This window comes from Mugil cephalus, chromosome 7 (assembly GCF_022458985.1).
Source record: "Mugil cephalus isolate CIBA_MC_2020 chromosome 7, CIBA_Mcephalus_1.1, whole genome shotgun sequence".
Lineage (NCBI taxonomy): Eukaryota > Metazoa > Chordata > Actinopteri > Mugiliformes > Mugilidae > Mugil > Mugil cephalus.
The window spans coordinates 28,468,338-28,491,698 of record NC_061776.1 but is presented as its reverse complement, the minus strand read 5'-3'; the positions used below and the strand labels follow the sequence as shown (position 1 = coordinate 28,491,698).

Sequence of the window (23,361 nt, the reverse complement as noted above, 5' to 3'; positions counted from 1 at the left end):
TCTAGCCATAAACACAGCTTTACTCTTAGGTGTAACTCGACTTGAGAAATATTTTCTTTTCTGTCAAGTTTCCTGTCTGTCGTGCTTCCTTGTGGTTTTGTCAAGTCAGTGTCATGCTTTGTGTTTCCTTTATTTTGTCAAGTTTCCGGATTTCCTGTCTTGTGCCTCTTGATTGTTAATTTGTCTCACCTGCGTTGATTATCCTCATGCATCTCACCTGTGTCTTGTCAGCCCTGAGCCCTCTTGTGTATATATCGCCCTGCCTTTCCCTTTGTTCCTGGTCGCATTGTTAATGTCTCCATGTCATGTTTCCACATCCACATTCCTTGTGTCTACGATTTTTGCCAGGTCATGATTCTTTTGAATTTTGTATTTACCTGCCATGCGCAGCACCTTTTGTTAATTAGGGGCTACGGAGCTCATGATGTGTGCTATTACTTTTCTTTCCGAAATACGAAAACTGCGAAAAATTTCCCATTGATAATGAATGGGATGGCCAAAAAAAACACACAAAAAAGACAGTTTTTCAAAGGTCTACTGCTTAGGCATACTTTCACCTCCAAAATGTTTACTCTACAAGGACAAAAACATATCAAAGTCTTCAGGAAGGTCTTACGGCGATCACGGTCTGCTTGGTTTTCTGATAGGAGCTACCGTTTTGTCACAGTAAGCCCAAATGTGAGACCAGCGCATAGGGGGAAAATCTAGCTCTTTTCTGTATCCCGGCTCCGTGCGCTTCCGTCGTCATTGACAACCACTGTGTGTTGCCACGGCAACCCCTGAACTGCAGCTCTGGGCCACAGCTGAGACCAATTCATTTATCAGTTGTCTTTGCTGTTATTACAGCTGAGCCCGGTGTCCCACACATTAATGTTACAACAATACACACCAACACACACACCTCCCCACCCACACAGGTAACTTTGTGATTACAGTTACAAATACACACAGGAAGAGTAGTAGGATACACAAACATGCGCATGAGAGCGCGCATTACTCTCTCACACACAGGCTAACTGTGCTAAATGTGGGTTAAGTGTGCTAACTGTAAGCTAACTGTGCTAAATTTAGGCTAACCGTGCTAATTCCCATGTTGACAGAGACGGTACCCCCGGCATTAGCTCCTGTAGCCCCTTCAAAATTTCCCAGAGGGAATTTTGTAGTTATTAAATACTTTTTGTTTGGAGTGCCTGCCTCATCTATAGTCCTGCATTTGGGTCCTCACCTCTACAACCTCCTTCTCGGACACTAAGCTTAACATGCTAAATAATTAAATCTAATAAACAAAAAAGAAAATGTACTCAAACGTGGAAAATAGAATATTAATCAATATGGGGAGAAGTCAAAACAGTTTGTCAAGTGAGTTAAGATCTCAGCTGACCCACAGCTTAAAAGCACGGTACTAAGTGTATGATCGGGACTTGAATTAACCGAATATGAAAATACAATACTATGATTGAAGAATGATTCTGATTAAACATGTTGATTTTCAGTGAGTGATTATTATACACAGAATGTAAGATGAATAATAGTTGAAGCAGTGTAACTAAAGTTTGTGAAATCAGGAGCAGAATAAGAAAAACAGGATACAGATGGCCAGCAGTGGGGGTAAAAGGGGGAACTGAAACCTTATGGCCTAAGAGCAGGTCAGGACATGTCCAAACACATAGTTAGTGGAAAAATACAGAGAGTGAACTAATGTCTAAGTATTAATTAATAAGTCATGAATGTAACGCTCTTATTGGATAAAAGTAGTGGGGTGATGGTTAGTCATGATGATGTGTGGCGTATAGGATGTGTCTCGATTTAAGAGTATAAAAGATGAAATGCAGAAGTATTTTACGGGAATTTCACCTCGGACACAAACTGTGCTGCATGCGGACTGAGCCAACTCCCTCGCAGGGCTATTTTGGCTTTTAAGAGTTTGGTCTGGATTCCCCCTGCCCAGGCGACGAAGTTGGATTATCTTTCACACTTTGGATTTCTACTTCTTGGACTTTGTATGGAGTCGAGGAGACTAATTGGAATGCACTTGTGAAGGATTTAAGGGATTTACCAGAGGACAGAATCATCGTTCATCGGGACTTCCCTATTTTACCAACTTATTCCGTGGCAGTCAGAGGAACTAGGTTTGGGTGTGGTCGCATTGGCCATGTGGCTCACTCGACGCCTGTTCTTCCCTAAAAAGGATTTTTGGACAGTTTTGGACATTTTTACATTACCCCTACTTCACCAGCCTGGCTCATAAGTAATCCTTTCTGATTAAGTGATTTTTAGATCAGAATCTGAGAAGGGATATTTCTAATTAGGTATTACCAGAGTGAGATTTTAATTGATTTTTAAATATTCATATCTTATGTTAACTAATGTCTGATTTTGGATTTGATTGATTAATTGAGCTGTTGCAAATCGCTTATGCTGAACCTGCAAATAAAATTTGACTCTAAAGGTCAGAGGTCTTTGCTGACGATTATTTTTCCCTTTGTGCTGGTACTCAAGACAGTAAAACTATAGGCAACCTGAATGGTAGCTCCGACACCTAGCTCTTATTGGTCACACTAGTCGGTTACACTTAAAACTATTCTTATGTCCCTAGGGCTTCCAGCCTAGCCTTTAAACTATAACCTGGCACGTACCAAGTGCACAGATCCTTTAGGGGTAAGCCACCACAACTGACGGGACTCAACTTCGGACCCAGCTGCGGGAAGCCTCCCTGACTGGCGGTTCCAGGGGACGTGAAGAAGCGGGGCAGACGTCAGAACTAAGGGTGGTTAGAAGCCAGGCGAGTTACCCCGCCTACAGCTTGAGTAGTGCTATCATTGAGTTCAGTTGGAGTAATACTCCGCTGACGTGAAGCCGTAACCCTATATAAACAGAGAAGCTGTCTTACCTGTTACCTGTTCTAACAAGTTGTTAGCCTCCAGGATGAAAAAGGAGTTGACCAGAAAAAATACGGCGAGTATTAGATCAATAGATCATCTGATTATCAGATTGATCCCTTTAGTTTGACAGAAACATGGCTTCAGGATGATGAATATGTAGTTAAAATGAGTCCACGCCACCCAGTCATAGTAATTATCACAATTCCTTGCACAATTCACCAACCAGCCCATAATTCCTGTTATACTCACAAACTGTCACAGATCATCAGCTATGTGTTATATTACTAGACCCTACATGTTTCCTTCCGCTTGATGTATGTATCTATGACAGAAGTTTGTTTATCTTGTTTCTCCTGCTCTTCTTTTCTCTCTATCTTCTCTGTTTCTAACCGGCTGGCCTTCGGCAGATGGGTCCCTCCATATGAGCTGGGTTCTGCTCAAGGTTTCTTCCTGTTAAAAGGGAGTTTTTCCTTGCCACCGTCGTCCTCAGGCTTGCTCTGGAGGTTGCAGGCTGGTTTTTGTAAAGCGTCTTGAGACGATTTGTATTGTTATTGGCGCTATATAAATAAAACTGAATTGAATTGAATTCCTTGAAGCACAGGCCGAGGAGGAAGAATGGCAGTGATCCTCTGATTTATCTAAAAACCCTAAACCTCTACGGATAGCCCCCAGGCTATGTGGGTTTTAGGGGAGGACCCAGATGCAGGATGGTAAGCAGTGTGGTAGGCAACGGTAGGCAGAGGATCAAGAAAAAAAAAGGGTGTTTAACAATAAACAGAAAACCAACAAAAGAGGCGGCAGTGGTGGCAGGAGGTGAAAAACACGACTGAAACATGGAGACATGGCTAGGGGACAAAAACATGGCATGGCAACAATGACATGACAGAGAACGAAGGGAAAGCGGGGCTATATATACAGATGCGGCAGATTGATGAGACACAGGTGAAACTAATGAGGGCAATCACACCAGGAGATACCAATAAGCAATCAAAGTAAAACACAAGCAGACACAACAGGAAACCAAAAAACTTAACAAAATACAACAGGAAACTCAAAACATGACAAGACAGAGATAATCATCACAAAATCAAAGCAAGGTTTAATTCAATGGAAAGCCTTACTCTTAGTCTTGCTAATCCAGACTGGAAAACATAAAAAGCAATTATTTTTGTTGTGGTGTATCGCCCACCTGCTCCTTACTCAGAATTTGAGTTTTTATGAGATTAAGTGCTTAACCTCTATACTTATTATAATGGGTGACTTCAACATGTTGACATGGTGGCAATGTCAGGCGGCACAGCAGCTCGGTGGTTAGCCTGGGTGCCTCCCAGCGAGAAGGTCAGGGTTTGAATCCAGCTCGGGCCTTTCTGGGTGTAGTTTGCATGTTCTCTCTGTGTCTGCATTGGATTTCTCCGGGACTCCAGTTTCCTCCCACCTCCAAAGACATGCTTGTTAGGCTGATTGGTGACTCTAAATTGACCCTAGGTGTGAGTATGAGTGTGAATGGTTGTTTGTCTCTGTGTTAATCTGTCCTAACATATGGTATAGAAACTGAAGGTTTGACAGTATTTACTCATAACCCTCCTTTGTCCGATCATTTCCTCATAACATTTGAATTTATAATAATAGATTACACTAAAATTGTAAAGACATTTTGTTATGTGGACACTTATCTGATGATACTGTAACTAGATATAAGTAGTTTATTCCTTCATTGTTTACCTCAGTGCCTTATGTCAATGATGTAGATGACAGTACCCACGATTTAACTCCAACACAAATAGATCATTTTGTTAATAGCACTACAGCAAGTATAGGTTTAAATTTAGTTGCTCCTCTGAAAAAGAAGGGGATAAATCGGAGGAGCGTAGCTCCATGGTAAAATTCCCAGTTGCACAGTTCAAAGCAGATAGTTTGAAAGCTGGAAAGAATTTGGCATTCCACTAATTCTGCAGAAGCTCTCTTAGCCTGTAATCATAGTTTAACAACTTATAAAAAAAAAAAACTCTTCGTAAGATTAGAACAGTATATTATTCTTCATTCATAGAAGAAAACAAGGACAACCCCAGATTTCTTTTCAGCACTGTAGCCAGGCTGACAAAGAGTCTTTGTTGAGCCATCTATTCCCTCAGCAGTAAAGACTTTATAGGCTCCTAGTGTTGGCATTAGAGAAAAAAATTCAAGGCATCCTTCAATTAAACCTTTACTTAAAAAAAACCTTCTCTTGTTTTTTCTTGCCACCATCGCCTTCAGGCTTGCTTTGGAGGTTTCAGTCTGGTTTTTGTGAAGTCCATATAGCAAAGGAGTGAGGTTCGTGTGTGAAGTGACTAGGATGAAGATCAGCACCTCCAAGTCTGAGGCCATGGTCCTCAGTTGGAAAAGGGAGGATTGTCCACTTCGGGTTGGGGAGGAGGTCCTGCCTCAAGTAGAGGAGTAGTGGAGGGTAGGATGGAGCAGGAGATCGACAGACAGACTGCAGGCATTCCAACCCTCACCTACAGCATGGTCATGAACTCTGGTTTATTGCTGAAAGATTGAAGTCGTGAGTGTGAGTTTGCCAAAATGAGCTCCCTTCGCAGTGTGGCTAGACTCGGACTTAAAGACATATGGGAGGAGCTCAGAGTAGGGTGGCTGCTCCTCCAAGTCGAGAGGAGTCAGTTGAGGTGGTTTCGGGCATCTGTTAAAAATGCCTTCTGGACATATCCTGTGTTCCAGGCAGGGAGGGAGGGATTACATCTCCCGTCTGGCCTGGGACTGCCTGAGGATTCCGCAGGAGGAGCTGGTGGAAGTGGCTGGGGAGAGAGCTCCCTGGACTTCCCCATTGAGACCACTGCCCCCGCGACCCGAACCCAAAGAAGATGGACAGACGGACGCACCAAAATTATTATTTACCAAATTTCATGTCATTTGGTTTTGGTCATTCTTTTTTTCATTCAACTTTTATTTAAAAGCTGCTTACTAACCAGCTGCTTCCTGGGCTCCTAATACATTTGTCCCGACTATATTTCATGATTTTAAAATTTGGACCAACTGAATTTGTAAGTGAATAGTCCTGCTATGTGGAATGGAAGTGAAACAGTACACAAGTGAAACAAAACAAAACAGAAAAGTAATGTTAAGGGGATGAACCAAGTTGCAACAGGAAGTAAAACAAGATAATGACTAACAAAAGGGCTCGACTCCCCAACGTTTTAGGGCATAGTGGGGGGTTGGCAGTGCACCAGGTTTGGAGTGAAAATGTGTGGGCACATCTATTGACAATGAGTGGTGTTTATGCTGAAAGAATAATCTGCAATATGAGTACAAACATATGTTTGTTTAAAAACGTCAACACATAACTTACCTTGATACAAATCCTTTGACAGCAAATTTCTCTGCAGTACTACCAGGAAGTGGAGCCAACATGTCTCTAATTCTGACCGAACCTGCTGTGCCCATGCCAACCACCACTGCTCCAAACATACTGAGAAGGAAAGTTGGAGAGAAGTTGAGTGAGAGAAGTTTAAACTATGTCCACAATAACATAATGATGAATAGACATTTTATTAAAATAGAAAGAACGAATGATACATGGATTGTCCGTAATCCGTGTAAATCCGTGTATTATTCATTATTTCTATTTTCAATTGTCAATCAAAAATTAAAAAAATAAAAACTGACTGATTATTTTGTTTTTTTGTTGTTTAATCTAACACAAAAAAATGAAAATCAAATGAAAACAAAATGCCCGGTTACAATTTGAGACTTAGATCAAAAATACGAAATGGAAAAACGGGCCACAAGACTAAATTTGATTATAATATTTAATTGGTCGGGCTAGGTGACCGAGATGGCTGTGTGCGCGGCAGTTCCGGTAATGTAGCACCTTTCACATGGAGCGAAAAACGGGATTTTATCGGCTCGACACGGCTTGATGTGAACAGGAATGCTGCGTCCACTCGGGTTTTTCGCTCTGATGTTGATGTACGCATTACATTACATTCTGATTTTGTCACTTGATGGCCTGACAGGCTGTATCATTGTAGAAGCTTCAGCTCAAAAACAGCATAAAGTTGTGGTCTACTTCCATTAAGACTGATCTCTGAAGGGCAGATTTTTGTCCATTTTTTTTTCAATCAAACAAATCAGATGTGTTGTTACATGTTCATTAAAAGAAGCACATTTGTGAATTATCCCTACGTCATGTTCGGGAAATTGCACCGATCAGGGAGTGCATGTGCGACTGTGTTTGTATAGCTATATCCCATACTTTTTTAATGATCACATAACACAGCCGCTGGCAGCACCATGAGATCTGCGTCCGAGGAGAAGAGGAGATACGGCGGCAGATATAGCCCACCCAGCAAAAACTATTTGAAAAGACGTTGAAAAGACTCATGTGATCCCAAACAACGTCTAAATTTGGTTGAAAGGTGAAAGCCGTCATTTTCATGTCATTGAAAAGACATCTTGAAAAAGCCGTCCCTGTACAGTCTAACTTTGGTTGGAAAGTGAAAGGTGAAAAGCCTTCACTTTCAGGTTGTCGGAAAAATGTCTACATAGATGTACCTGAATTAGTCTTCATGATGATGTTGTATATTCATAATTATTACAATGTTATGAAATACATTATCACAAATTCACGATTGAATTTTTCCTCAAGAATTAGACATAATTCACAAAAAAGAGAAACATTTATTGTTTACAATTTACATTAATGTAAAAAAATAAGTTTTTCAATACCTAAGAAATTAACATTTAACAACAAATGCAAACACATGGCAGTAACATAATGTTTACAATATTTGACTACAAAAAGTGCACCAAAAAAAAACTAAAAAGTTCACACCTTTTAAAAAAAATAGACATAATTCACAAAAAAATAAAATTTTAGTTCTCCATAATATATAATAACAATTTTAATAATATTTTTAAATACCTATTTTCTCATTTCAGTCAGTCAGTCATAAGCCAACTTGGCAAGAGCCTAGGCTGTGATGATGCATTTCTATCAAAGCAACACAACACTAATGTTACACACTGTAAAATCTAATTAGTTGACCTTACTTAAAGTATGCAAACTTATTGCCTCAAAAAAATTAAGAAAGTTCATGTAACTTGTTAACTTATTTTTTTCATTTTGTGTGGACTGCTTGATACAAATTTAACCCCACTTAGAATTACTAAATACCTACTACTTACTACGCACTCTTTTTTTTTAGTTCACTTAAATTAAACAAACCAATTTCTTTGAATGGGTTCTTGTCCTTCTCCCTCTCCCATTTCCTATCCATACTACTACATTTGGTATGGTTAAACTAAAGCTATGGTCCACAAGGTCCATATATTCTTGAAGAGTGACACTGACTTTTCAACCTGGAGTCCTGTTCCTTATGAACAATGAATTAATGTGTACAATGTTTATGTGGCAAATTTCATTGTTATGTACGTTGAAAATTGGGTTGTGTTTAGCCTGTCCGATTAAGGCTGTTTCTCCCTTAAGGAGAGTTTGTATACAATTTGCCAATTACGCTGAAAGAAACTACCATAGTATTTGATGCCATTCCATCACTGTAATGCTTTTTAGTGGACCTCCACCTACCTACATGTGTCTCCCTCCTCAACTCAGCCGACTCAAGAGTTGGAAAAATTATCTTCTTGCAACATCCTCAAAATAATAATACAAACAAACATGCCCATACTTCTCTATTCGATAATTGTGCTTTTTTTCTGTGTTGGAATGTAGCTAAGTACATTTACTCAATACTGCACTTAACTTGTTTTCATATTACTTTCTACTTTTACTCTATATTTCAGAGGGAAATATTGTACTTTTTACATCACTACATATGTAATAATACATAGGCAATCCCTACAACGGCACTCGTTAAGGTTATTTTCAGCATTCTTGTGCTTGGAACACTCATTTGGTGAGCAATATTTTTCCCTTGTTTAGACCGTTTTCATTCTGTAAGTAAGCACCATATTTTTCATGTTTGCTAGTAATGATGTGTGTAGTAATGTCGGCTAATGCTAGCTCAGAGCTATAGAGCTTTGCGATAGCTGAACTTTCTGGACATAACATGGCTAAATTTTGATGGAACTTGGTCAATGCTTTGTTATGTCTTCAACCCACGACTTCCTCGGTGTTGAAAATAGGGAACATTAAACACTTTTGTCACGTTAAATTTGAGGAGAAACTTTAGTGTAACTGTTGCAGGCGTGCTCGTCACTCGCACACCCGCTGTCAGAGTTTTTTTTTTCTTTTCTTTTTTTCTGAGACCGGTAATTTATGGAGGTACTGACTCATGATGAGAGACTGATTCCCGGTGGTTTGTGAATTTCCATGAACAGGAGGGCATTCACACGGCAGAACATCAGAACAAGTCTGGATGTATCTTTTTATTTTAAGCTCGGCTGTTAAGTTAGGACTATGCTAACTTAGCCAACTTTAGTTACCAACAATAGCAATCTGTGCTTGTCAAAGACAGGACTACCACTGTTTGTCGACTTATGATTGGGGATATCACCACAGTCCTCTCTCTACCCTTCAGGTGTTTGCTGAGTTCAACAGAATCGCAAGTAAGAATCTTGGGGGAGATTTCTTTGAGGCTCTGGACCAGTATACCCCGCATTTCATTGAACTTCAAAACAAAAAAGGGAACTGTTGGCTAGAAGCTCAGTGAGCGGATGCAGAACACGAGCTGGATAGTAAGTAGGTTCATTTTGCTTTTGATATGTATGATAGTTCATCAGTCAAGTTCTAAATGAGATCATCCAGCCCAACCTATTCTATTTCCTGTCTGACTTGTGCCTTGCAAATTACTCTGTTAACTGGTCTTTTCTCTGTGTATCATTAGACACCAGACGTGACAGTACTTTGCTATGTTTTCCTCAAGGGCATTCCTATTTTACTTGTTGACGACTCCAGTGAATTCTCCAAGGCATGCTCTGTAAGTACTTGCACATGAGAAAAAGTTTGCTCTGCAATAAAACAGAACTATATCTGTGCTTACATAGAAGAGGTAATTCATTCTGCACAATATACAATATACATTTTGTATAGTGATTTATTGTATTTTGTATAGCAATTCCTCCACAGCTAATCTGAGAGGTATTTAAACAGCCAGTAAATAAAAATGAAATTTGCCACATAAACATTGTACACATTGTACACTCATTGTAAATCTAAGGAGCAGGAGTCCAGGTTGAAAAGTCAGTGTCACTCTTCAAGAATATATGGACCATGTGGACCATAGCTTTAGTTTAACCATACCAAATGAAGTAGTATTCATGAAGTGTGTGTGTGTGTCTTTGTAGGATACAGCGAGAGACGAGGCCCTAGAATGCACTGTTGGTGTGTTGACAGTTGTCAGTGAAGATAGTCCTCATGAGGGTCCAAGTTCAGTAGAACTCCAGCTCATCTCCACTGCCATCATTCTGGAGCGAGGTATCGTCATGGATCGTATTAAAAACTTGCCTCAGGAAGTTTGTCTGTTATTTGGGCTTACATAGGCTTACATAGGTAATAACAGCTAAGTTTTGGTCTACTCCCATAAAGGCCAATCTCTGAGGCAGAGATTTTTTTTCTCAATCAAACAAATCAAACGTGTTATTACACAATCATTAATGGAAGCGCATAGGTGAATTAGTCCTACTTATGTTTGGGAAATTGCACTGATGGGGGAATATGTGTGCGACTGTGTTTATATACAACTTGTATAGAGATATCACACATTTTTTTAACAATCATGGCAGCGTTCTGCAGATGGGTATCCTGCAATGCTCTAAGTGAGTGTCAGAGGTGCTCGGCATGATCTGAAGAGAAAAAGACAGACAGCAAAAAACAGGATTCAACCAAACTTCTCCTTGACCAGACTGCAGGCAGCCCAAATTAAACATAGTAATAATCATTTAATTGAATTTACACATTTCAGATTAAACATTATAAACTTTATATTGTAAAAGTAGAATATGTTTCAGATTTGTTGAAAAAGAAAAAATTAAAAAATGAACATTCCCCCTAATAACACAAGTCATAATTGCAATATCAGTCAAAAATTATCACAATTAGACATTTTACAAAACCGCTCAACCCTAATATGAATGTACAATTACTAACAGCAGGTTTATTTCAGCAAAGATATTCTAGGAATTACTAAGAGGCAGCCCTGAATGAAGAATGACACCAGTGGTACGTAGTCATTGAGATGCTCCACATAGTATGTTGTATAAGGTTCAAGAATGAAGCAAACATGAGTAGCCAGCGCAATACATATTTCCAAAATTCTTCCAGTCTGGTAATCCACTCGTGTTCCCAGCTGAAAGAATCATTCCCTTTGAATACCTTGTTCCATTTAAGATGTTAGGGGTCAGCCCAACTCTGTCAACATCACTGAATCTGTTCAAGATAGCTTGTCTGACACCAGTGTCTAAGACTTCAAGGCACACGTCATACACTTTTTCAGTCTCAGGTTTGAAAATGCTTGGCATTTCAAGGAAATGTGCCAACATGAGTTGATATCTTGAGGCCAAGGTAAGCAAAATGTTTTTAAAATTGTTGGCGTCACGCACAACCTTTTTAAAGAAAGCATGTTTTGCCTCAAACCTAATTGTCCAACACTTAGTAGGTGGTCCAAATTTTTTAATGCGAAACGGATAGTGCTCAATAAAGTGATGTTTAGGACGTAACTTGTTATGCGGGAAGACTGTCAGCAGTAGCTGTTAGTGGTCCGATAGTTTTGACTGAAAATAACAAAGTGAGTCTGGACTGAAATGTGGGTTTGACAATAACTTCACCAGGTCTTTGAGCTCAAGGACTAATTGCCATATTTGATCACCTTCTGGGACACGGTCACCAATGATGAGAGGACAGAAACGCACAAGACTCCAGTTTTCATGTCCATGACTGCCTAGAGTCCTATTCCTTTGGAAAGTTGGTGGAATTTTCTGAGGGCGGTTTGTCTTGTCAGAAAACTCGAAAAGAAAGCCTTGTATTTAACGGTTAATCTCGTCCAATTTGAAATACTTCTTGAAAATAAGATCTGCAAGGCACAGACTTAGTCCTATGGGTACAATGCCTTCCAGCACATCATGTAAAAAAAATCAGGGGTAAGCCTTTGCATGCATGAAACCCTGCAAGTCTATTAAGAGGACATTCTTGTTTATACCATCGTCAGACAAGATCCTTCTGCTTCAACACATTTACAGCTTCATCATACAACTCTGGTGACCATAAAACAAAGTTACCACTTCTAACATCACAAGTCTGTATTTTTTCACGACTAGCCAGACGAAACCTAAAAAACTTGTCCACATTAAAGGACTCTTGGAATCCACCTATGGAGTGGGAGGCCAAATTGTCTGCAGCCACATTCAAGATGGTCCTTTTTACATGACAAGCAAGGTTCTTTACGGACACACCAACTGTTTCTAGATATTGAATATCTTTTATCAGCGGCTCCAAAACTCTATTATACCCATCATTTTTGATATGCTCATGCACAATAAAGCTAGGTAGATTGATGACAGTGATGACTTGTATCTTCTTGGTAAATTGGCAAGGACACAATATATACCACAGACCTTGTGTTTCTTTTTTGATGTGCCTAAAGGATTACAAATTTCAAAATAATCAATGTACAAGGTTACGCCTAAACTAACATCTTGACCTGAGAGAATTAGATTTTCTTTGAAATAGTCACCATCCAAAAATGATCTGTAATGGCCAGACTGATCAACTGGTTTATTTACCCCCAGTAAATGCAGTACTTTCTCCCTTTTGAGAACTTCAGAAAGTACTTTTAGAATAGGGACACAAAGGTCTCAAACAACAGTATGAGACCTTTTTTGTGTACTCAAAATATATTCAACTGGTTCAATGACAGTGAAGTTTTGTCTATAAAATGATTGCCTTTTATATTCTGTGACTAGAGGCCCCTCTTTTGAAAGCAAGGTCAGTGGGTTTGCACTCTGAAATGCTTCAGTGAATGACAATGTCGGCTCCTCAGATGTATGCAGTTATGCCCCTTCAAAATATTTTCAATTGTCTGCTTAGTGATTTGTCCAGCACATTCACCAGTATCAAATATATCATCCACAATTTCTTGAATTGCTGATTTGAACACATGAAGGACTGCTTGCAATCTAAGTAAAAGGATGCAATTTGCAGTTGAATGAAGTTATGTACAGGCTGAAAATCCGGTTCAGGTAACAAATCTGGTGACACTAAATTATCCAAGTCATCCTGTTCATCATTTACAGTTGTCTGACTATGACACTTAACTACAAGGTCAGGTCTGAAATCGTCAAATGTAGAAGCATGATGATACCGACTTTTATGTGAAATAAACGTTGAAAACACCCTAGTCTTGAAAGAACACCCAACAAATGGGCAATTCACAGTCTCTCGAGTTTTCAAATGCCTCTTTAAATGAAGTAAATATTGTTTGATGTTGGTTGGTGCTGAGAAAGCACAGAGTTCACAGCGTATTTTAGCCACTGGATTTGCTCCTTTTTGTGCTCCTTTATATGTTGCACAAATTCCACTTGGGATTGGAGGACTGTTAGACAGTTTTGATAAATGCAGCTCAAGCTCCATCTTTCACTTACATGATTGTCTTTGTAATGACTCAATTGTTTTTTCATTGTAAGTAGCAAAACTTACAACTCCACTTCATCCACAGTTGCAATCAAACTTAAATGAACGGACCATCGGCACCTGAAACACAGAACAATCATTAAGTATGGTATAAAAAACATTTTAGTATTATGAACTGAAAACATGACAAAGATGACCTTTAACAGACACTTCTTCTGCCTTTCACAAATACAGATAGAGCAAATATTCACTATTTTCTTGATTTTATGAATTACACATTTTTCTTATTAACCCTTCTATCATTTTACACTTCAGCAATATTATCTCACATTATATGATTTTTTCATTTTTATTATTGATGTGCCCAGCCCAAACAGGCTTTCACTTACTAATTTATTAGAAAGGGAAGAAACCACAGACCATAATAGCATCACCAATACTAAACAAATTTCCTGATGTCTTTTTTTCCAAACTTTAATAAATTAAGGTAGCCAATTATAAAAGCATCATAACTATTATCATTGTCACTCCATTCACTCATCAGTATACCACAAACATTTCTGAATTTTGACATTTCATGTACATTCATTATCAGCCTCTCCTAAACTGATAATAAATCCTTCATTCATTCATTTTACCGCCACTGTTCTGTTTTGTAAAAATCATACCCCAAACAACAGGAACATATTTCCACTGCAAACCAAAACCTGTAAAAAACAACTCCTCCACTTTTGATTTTTACTTGAACTTGGCGCCAGTTGCCTTCCACCCACTGTCTTTAAAATCAGTTTTAGCTCCAGCTGAATACGAAATACACGTGTGTATGGACTATGTTCCTTTCAAAAAAAAAAAAAAAAAAAAAAAACTCCAGGCGGTTCTGTTTATGTGTAACACCCTTACTATTTCTCTGGAGAAGCGTGCTAGCAACACGCACGGGCCACGGCTAATTCCTGATGCAATGTCTCTCTCTCATACTCACACAAGGATGAAATTTTGATTTCAGAAGTAGTGAGGGGGGACAAGTATTTTTAACAAAACTAACTCTTTCAGTTCACTGTGTTTTCTAGCAGTTCTTCTAGTTTTCTATTGCTACTTTTAAGTTTACTGTTCCCTTTTTTTGTTTTGACTGGTTGTAAAGCTTGTATCAAAACATTATCACCCAATTCTGTGTTTCACCGTGTTAGTCAACTTCACTCCAAATCAGTATCACCAATTTTACACATATTTTTGGATTATATGGTAAATAGACCTCATTTACATAGGCTGATCAAACTGGCAGGAATATCATCGGTGGGAGAAATTGAATAAAATGTCCATAATTCAGTGTAAGTAGTCAAGTAATCAGTTTTATTCGAAATGAGTGTAACGGAGAACCACTGTTATTTTTAGGCAGTTATATGGAAGAAAATCCTATTTTTGATGTAAATGAAAAGCACATGAAAAGTGAACACAGAACACAAAAGGGTCAACATAATCCACTCATCCAAAGCTTCCAAACATGTTGTCTCTGATCATTGGCAGAGATAAATTCCTGGCACTCAAAGCAGGAGCAGCTTTGTAATCGATGAGGATATGCTGCTTTATTGGGAGCCAGTAAAGGTGTTGCAGGATGGGTGTAACTAATTTCTTGAGTAACTTACACTTTGACTTCTAAATAATTTCACTGATGTCCACTCTTCTTTTTTTAGACATCATGGCTGCGCCTAATTGCCACACACACACACCAATTCAAACGTTATTGTAAATAAAACCTGTGATATTACAATCCTTCTGACGTGACCCAGGCAAAAAAAATGCCCAATTTACAGTGGCAGATTAACAGGGACCCCTCAGCAACTAGCAGACCACTACAATCACTTCAATTCATTCCTTTGTTTGACATTCGTCGTGTTTGTTTAGTTTTTAGTTTAGAAAGTTATTTAGATATTTGTTTTTATATTTTTTAAGCTATTTATTTTCTTTTTTATTGAATATTTAAGCCAATTTAAGTTTATGTTGTCCTTTTATATTTTTAATGCAGGTTCCATATCTTTAATTTTTATGGTATGGTACTATATTTTTTCTTGTAATTGATACATTTGTTTTTTGCACTAAACTGAACAAGGCCTATTTTTATTTTTGATGGTTAAAGTGTGTTTTGTATTAATTACAGTGGAATAAAACATAGACAGTCACAAAGGCTATACTTTGTTTATTTGAAAGGCTGTAAACAAGCCTGTAAAAGGCTGTAAAAGAGTGATCCAGTCAGTGAATGCTACTGATCTACTCATTTGCATTGCTTCACTGACTCGAGTCAGTTCACGAACGGATCACTTACTGATTCGTTCGCCAAGTGAACCACCAGTACGTGAACGGATCAGTTCAAATGTTTGAAAGACATGTCATGCCTTACCCTGACCCTAACAATAACCTAATTGTAACCTTTTTACACACACACACACACACACACACACACACACACACACACACACACACACACACACACACACACACACACACACACACACACAGCACCTGGGCCGTTACTCACATTAACAGAGCTAACTCATGGTGCTAATGCAGCTACAAACAACACAATACCACACAAAACGTTTACCACCCGCCATAAATGTGCTTCTAGGAGAGGTGAATTAGCTAACTGCTTATATTTCTTCTTAATAAAAGTAAAAAGTATTTATAATACTGTAACGTTAACACCTCCATACTTTCATTTACAAGCTGCAGTAAACTATGTCTCATTCAAAAATGTTAAAGTAACAGCAATTTATATCTTTACAACTAATTTACAAAGCAGGCAGTTTAAAAGTTTAATAAATGTATTCACTCACCTTGTTTCACCTGCTCCTCATGTGTTCAACCGAAAAAAACGCCAAGTAACGTATTAAAAATCCACTATCGTCGATCTTTCTCCTCTTCTTTTCATGGTAAATAGCAGCTAAGTGAGGCGGTTGTTGTAATGTTACAATAATCTTATGACAGTCTTCTCAGTTCCTTATTAGTTTTACGACCAAATTTCCAGGACTATTTGCACTGCGCAGGACTATTGCCGGCACACCGTTTCAAATGTTTGAAAGAGATCCAGTCAAAATATTGTAACTCACTGTGCTAACTTAAGTTGACACATTGAAATTCACATCTAACTGAAGTGACTCGCAAACAAAAATTTAAAAATTAATAACTCATTATGTTAAGAGGAAGTAAATTGTAGAAAGAAGTTATTATGACTAATTGATCAGATCCTTTTTTACAGTGTGAACACACCTGCAACGTATTGCCTGACACTACCTGTCTGCAGCAGATTCGGCGCCTATCTGCAAGACAGACGGACGCTTTAGCTGCATCACGGCACTGTGGCAGAAACGTCTCTGGCAGGATCCACAGTTTTTGCTAAAGTTTTTGGTAAGTGCACATTGAAACGTTACAGTTTTATGTTACTGTTCATTTGAAATAATTAATTAAAATTCTGTTAAATGTGAGCTAAGTGTGTTTGGGCTAAGTTATCTTATGTGTGTGAAGCAATTGTGGCATCGCTAATGTTAGCTTTGTTGGCCTGTATTCATTATCTAACATTTTAACACTACTGTTGGAGCCACGACCTAACATAGTATTAAAACACTGCAGTTGTAGTCAAGGCTGTTTGTTGAGACAACTGCATGGTAATAGAGCTTATTTAGACCCACCAAATCCGTAAATGAAATAAAGGATCATCAACAACATCGAAAATACTTTACTGCAAATAAATGAGTCGCTGAAACAGATTGATGCATGTGTATCGCAAATGTTAAATAAATTTAAATAGAGCAAATTAAAATAAAGCAAAATGAAATTTCTCACATTCCAAACACCAGCTAACAGACAGACTGAAAATCTTTGTATGATCCTATCTGTAGTTTGAATGAGTTTTTGAGGTTTACACTGAGGTGCGTTTCTACAGCAATGTTTAATAGAGACGTAGTTGCATCTCACATTATTTGTGTATTGATTGAATGAATCCTTCCCCGTTCACCTAACTGGAATTCATTGTGTGGTTTATTGCGATGTAGGTGCAATCTGGCTCCAAATGATGTTTGAGAATCTGGCAATTGCCCGAAACCCTCGTTTAATTTGGCCTTGTTGGTGATGTCTGTATGGGAATTGTAAACAGACAAATTATTTCATCCAACACTGCCAGCATCGTGAAATGCCGCATGTATCTCCAAACCGGCCACGCGTCCCAGGGTGGAAAGGAAATGTGCACCGAGTTGGTTTTGATTTAAAAAAAAAAAAAAGTTTTAAATCACGGTATAATTCCATCAGTATGTTGGACAGCGTTGGACAGATCAGATTAATTAACGTTCTTTGCGTAAGCAATGAGGCCACACATTTTTTGTACACATTCCAAATTTTCCAAAATAAACAAATAAATTAAAAAAATACACGCCATTAAAAATGTCCACTGCACTCCACCACGTCCTCAAAAGCGAATAACAAGAAGTACACTTGAAAAAGAAGTGAGGGAAATCTGTTGACTGTTTAAATTTCTAAATTTCTTGTTTTCTGTATTCTTGAATAAGCAGACATATGTTTACAAGTGTTTTTGTTGTTTTTTGTTTTCAATTTATTTAGTTTATATTTTCAAAGTCCAAATTAAGGCTTTATGTAGGCTAATTAACAGCACATTGTATGCAATTTCAAGCTTAAGATACATAGATAGATGCTTTATTTATCTCAAACTGGGAAATACGAGTAATTGCTTTCTCCCTCGGGCCCGTGGTGGTCATGACATATAACATATTCATAGTTGGAAAAGAACTGTCATTGCCTCCAAATGGCCAGAAATAAATGAAAATAATGTGTTTTTCTCTTGTGGAGGGGGGTTAATCTACATTTAATGTTATTCATATATTATTAAAGTGTAACATACACCGTTTTTTGCACTACTTTACAGCTGATGAAATATGAATTACTGATGTGTGGGATCAATAAAGTTATTGTACTAAACTAAGAAGTTTGAATACATTGTTTTTGGTACCCGTTTGCCATTAACTTTAGTGTGTGTGTGAATTAGATAAGCTAAAACATTAACGTAAAATTCACCATTAAAATGTGCTTTAAAATAGTATTCGTATTACTTCACAGCGAAGCTTTGACTCCTCCAATATGTCAGACACGCAGTTACGTCATATCGGCGGGCCAACCCATTCAACGAGGCGTCTATGTCAGGCATGTCAAACTCAGTTTGGCTCTGGGGCCGGATCCAGACTTTCTGTTCTCAGGTGGGCCAGATCAGCAAAAGAATGTCAACTCCAAATATTTAGCTTTGTTTTTCAGTACTATGCTTTATCATTCAGCCTACATTTGTAGCCTACCCTACATATTATAATCACGGATGACAAGGGATCTTTTCTAAGCACAACACATTTATTCAAAACCCATGGGAAAAAAAAGATTTTTCATGTTTGGCCGTGAATGTGTTAACAACTGGTTTATTTTAACAGTTGAGTGAATGCAGTTTTACACCTGAACCAACTCACCACACTAAACAAACTCAAGTGGGAGCTATAAAAAAATATTTTCGCCTTAATTGTCATACTGCTTTGAAATAAATGAAAAAGAAATACAAAATAAAATAAAATAAATAAATAAAAAAGTTATAGCAGTGCATGGGCAATAGGATTAGACTACATCAGATCAAACTACTAGGCTGGGCCTACTGAAGTTGAGAATATACTGCACAATATTAATTGTCTTTAATATGACATACTTGTCTTTATGATGAGTGGCGCCGAATATTAAACTCTTTGAACACTACAACTTGCTGATTACATACCAAGCACACTGGTTTTGAATTCACTTCTGTGAATAAATACTTCTCGGTCCATTTCTCCTGGAAAACTCTGCACTCCATGTCCACTCTTCTTTTTTTTGACAGTGCCGTTTTGGGAAGGGTGTGTTGACCGATAACTTGTTTAGTAGTGGTGAATGGTGAAGCAAGATTGCCGGTTTATTTTTACTTGGACACATCACGTTGCGAATGTTTATTTCCTGTGACTAACTCGTGTCAGTGCCGCATGCTTGACGTGAGCGCTTTTACACATTTACTGCCCTCTAGCGGCCGGAGGGAGCATTTGGTTTGTATTTATTTTAAAAAATCACAACTTTTAATAGAAATTAGCTAGAGACTCGCTTCTTTTTTTGACATACTCAGAAATTTATGCCGGGCCGGATTAAATTAAACAACGGGCCGGGTCCGGCCCGCGGGCCGTATGTTTGACATGCCTGGTCTATGTGTTAATGTCTTTGGTCCGGACAAACAACTTGCCGAGCACAGATCGATGTAGTTGGATTGTAGGAAAATAAATCAATTCATCGATGTAGTGGATGAATCGTTACACCCCTATTTATTTACCTTGATTGAAACTACTTTTTTTGACTGTAGTAATCTCTTTTTGTGATTGGCCCACACTTTTGCATTCGAACACTTTTTTTAAGTGAAAAAAAAGTTGTTGTTTTTTTTTTGTATATGCCTGTGACCCATAGATATAAACACTAAATGTCGCCTCCGTCCATTGGAACGATGCGTCGTCGCGGTCGCCATTTTGGGGAGGGGGAAGCCGTGTCTACTTACAGTATTAGTGAACGGAGGCAGAGGACTATCAACTTTAAAAATCACCAAAACTCACTGAATTTTCAACCAATTTTCAGTCCGTTTGGATTCTGACCAACACTGGGTTTTATTTATGTAGCTACTGTTGAGACACAAATTTTATGTTAGCAGTTATCGGAAATGTTCTATGAGAGATGGTTTAGAAACGTTTTCTACTTAGTACAATTACATACAGCGGCTGATTTCTAAATGTCACTATTATCATATTACTGATATACTAACAAAAATATATTTTGTTTTCTTACCCTTGTATAAGCTAGGTAGTTTAATTGTAAGCTTTAGAGATATATTCAGTAATTTAACATACATAACAGTTAGGTAATATAAAACATCTTCTCACTTGTGAAATGCTGTTCCCTGTTGCTTGGTTTTGGTGTTTCTTTCACGGGGACATCCATATTCGACACAGCAGTCTGTCATTTTAGTCAGTCAGATGCACTGACTACAGTCTAACCGCTGGTCGGAACCCCTGCCCAAGATGGCGGACGCGTTAACGCGTCTGATCAGCTAGAATGCGGCATCTATTGTATATATATCTATGCCTGTGCCCGACGGGACGTCATCTCAACTCGCACCCACAAACTTGAATTGGAGAAGAATTCGTAGGTTTTAGATTCATACTCACATAAAAACAATCCTAATCCGAACCGTTGCTCAAGCTTATATGACCTCTTAATTTTGTCTACAACGATTTAATTGACACACACGTTTAACACTACGAATACTAATGGTTAGAATCATACACATCATTTTGACAACTATCTTACTCCATACCACAACAGAAACAAATGTTTTCAAGGAAGGGATGAACCTGGCTAATTCCCGAACAGCAATTTGCAGATTAATGCCATTAGTAATAATACATTGCGTTTCGATATTCTCTTGTGCTGTGGGTGTTAGCAGTGCATGTGCTTGCGTTTTATTTTCTATCGCATTGAACTTCCTTCGAATAACGTCTAAGCTTATCACTGCTGCTGCCGTTCTCCTTTTAACAAAGTCTGCACAACGAACATAACTACACGACGGAGTTGCTGTTCTCCTACATGGTTTCATCTAGCTTTTCGGTGCCTAACAAGAAATAACCTCATTGTGTGTGCGTATAAATTACCTGAACAGTAATGACAAAACGAAGTTACTGTACGCCGGTATCAATCCCCCGAGTGAGGAGTGGTTCAATATGGTGTTGGCGATAGCAGTAGCACCACTGTCTGCTAACGCAAGTCTCGCTTGTTCGTTTGTGAGTGAATTCAAGTGCAGGGGCGGCTCCGGACATATGTACGTAGACGCCGCATTGAGCGCTAAATGGTACGTCAACGTCTCCGCCATCTTGGATGTGACAAATAGTGTTAGGTCGTTCACGGGGGGGGGGGGGGGGTCTGGTGATCCCTTTGTGAGTCTGACCAAGGCGTGCCTGTCTCCCCACCTCTTCACTGACTTTGTCATTATTTCTAATATAAAATCATCAGTTAGGCTTAGGTTGCTAATGACAGGTTTAAGGTCTCGTCTGACATAAGAATATTTCTCACTTATTCCCTGATACAAAGAGTGAAGAAGTACTCCATGGACAAGTTTGCTATCATATTGAAACTCTGACCTACCTTGCTGTGAAGCAAACAGTACTCTCTGTTTTAGACCCATTAACCGGTACATGAACTGTTGTGAGTTTTCTTTTTCACATTGCTTTGCATTGCTAAAATCCTGAAACAACTCTGCACTACTCTTGTCTCGTAGTGTGCTCTGAGAAAACGTTTGAGTTCAGTTAAAGTTAAGCCATCTTTTGTCATCAACATGTCTTTAAAGGTACCAGGCCTGATCATCTTTAAGACAGTACGAATTACTTCTGTCTCTGTGAAATTTTCAGATAACCCCTCATCAATCTGCCTGCATAGTGAACTGTAACTAACATCAAACTCTGAGTCTGAAATCTGTCCACTATGTATCTTGAACTCTCTCCGAGGCAATTAGCAGCAACATCAGTCAGCTTAATTATATCAGTTACCTGGTTAACAACTGGTGATCTGTTTGTCTTACTGTCTACTGCTGAAGGGGCCAGGATGAATTCACTCTCTTCCGTGAGCTCCTGTTACTCCTCTGTAGCCACTGGAGGTGTTTGCTGTTTAGTGATGAGATCTTTGAAGATTAACAGGCTGGACATTCCTTGGTCTTCTTGACTTGCCAACTTGTCACTTTTCAAGAAGTCCACAATAAAGTCATAGAGTTCCACACCTTTCCTTTCAGGCACATCTTCCTCTGTCTCATCCTGGATGGCCTCGGCCAGCTTGTAGAGCATCTCTGAACTGGAGGAGATAATAAGTTGGTGGAGCTGCCGCTGGATCCCCCTTCGCAGTTCTCCTAGAGCAGACATCTTTTCACCTTTGCATCTGTCAGTCATTATAGTACCTCGGTTCAGGAACTTAAAGTTAGGTTCTTTAATGGATTAGCTGTCATTGGGTTGTGGAGCTAATCCCGGACGAGCCCCCAAGATTATTACCCTCCTGACCTAGGGATGTCAGGGAGGGTCTTGATGGCCTCTGCTGCCACGGTCTGTAGGCTGTATGTGAAGATAAAAAAAGGCAGAGCGACATCGGCCTTTGTACATGCATGGATTAAAATCCTCATAACTCACTGAATTTTCAATGGATTTTCAATCCGTTTGGTTTATCATAAATGTTAGACATATATTTATGATACAATATAAATTGGTTAAATAAAAATGCAGATAATGTCAAACGCTATTGAAAGGCTTGTATATAATTGTCAAAACGGATTGATATTAACAATAAAAACAGCGACAATGATATATTCAATAATAATAACACAATAGAGTTTATGATTAATGATCAAAATAAAATAAGATATAGTTACAGGAAGAGTATGTGTTAAATAACAATTAGACATAAACTTAGACAAACTTTAATGATCCATGAGGGAAATTACTTTGTCACAGTAGCTTCGTTGTACATAAAAGTAAACACAGGAAAAGGTTCTCAGTCATCTAGGTCATGGTTATCCAAAAAAGCGTTGAATAAGGTCAGCTGGACTTGTAGAATCTCTTGAAGACGTTTCGCCACTCATCCGAGTAGCTTCTTCAGTTCTGATAAACTAGCGGGAAAATTGAGGTTTAAATAGGAATAAACTCTGTGGGTAACACCCACCCGAAACTTGCTTGACCAGAAACTGGGTCAATAATTACCATAATGGCTGGTACTTACCTGTCCTTGAATGGGGGGGAACTGTGTGCCTAGGCTAACTTA

The 23,361-nt window shown here is 38.6% G+C and overlaps 1 protein-coding gene across 5 annotated transcripts in view; it reads right to left on the bottom strand.

The window, feature by feature from the left end:
• The window catches only part of blvra (biliverdin reductase A), a 40,565-nt gene extending 18,338 nt beyond the window's left edge, over positions 1 to 22,227 (bottom strand). The window contains exons 1-3 of one of the 5 annotated variants that reach the window (XM_047589174.1): positions 21,216 to 21,386; positions 13,473 to 13,581; positions 6,226 to 6,345 (exon numbers count right to left, since the gene is read on the bottom strand). In XM_047589174.1, coding sequence (XP_047445130.1) covers positions 6,226 to 6,344 — 119 coding nt within the window. In that variant the 5' untranslated portion in view covers position 6,345; positions 13,473 to 13,581; positions 21,216 to 21,386. The other 4 variants (XM_047589175.1, XM_047589176.1, XM_047589173.1 and 1 more) reach the window with 4 other exon arrangements.
• Between the last annotated feature and the right edge of the window lie 1,134 nt (positions 22,228 to 23,361).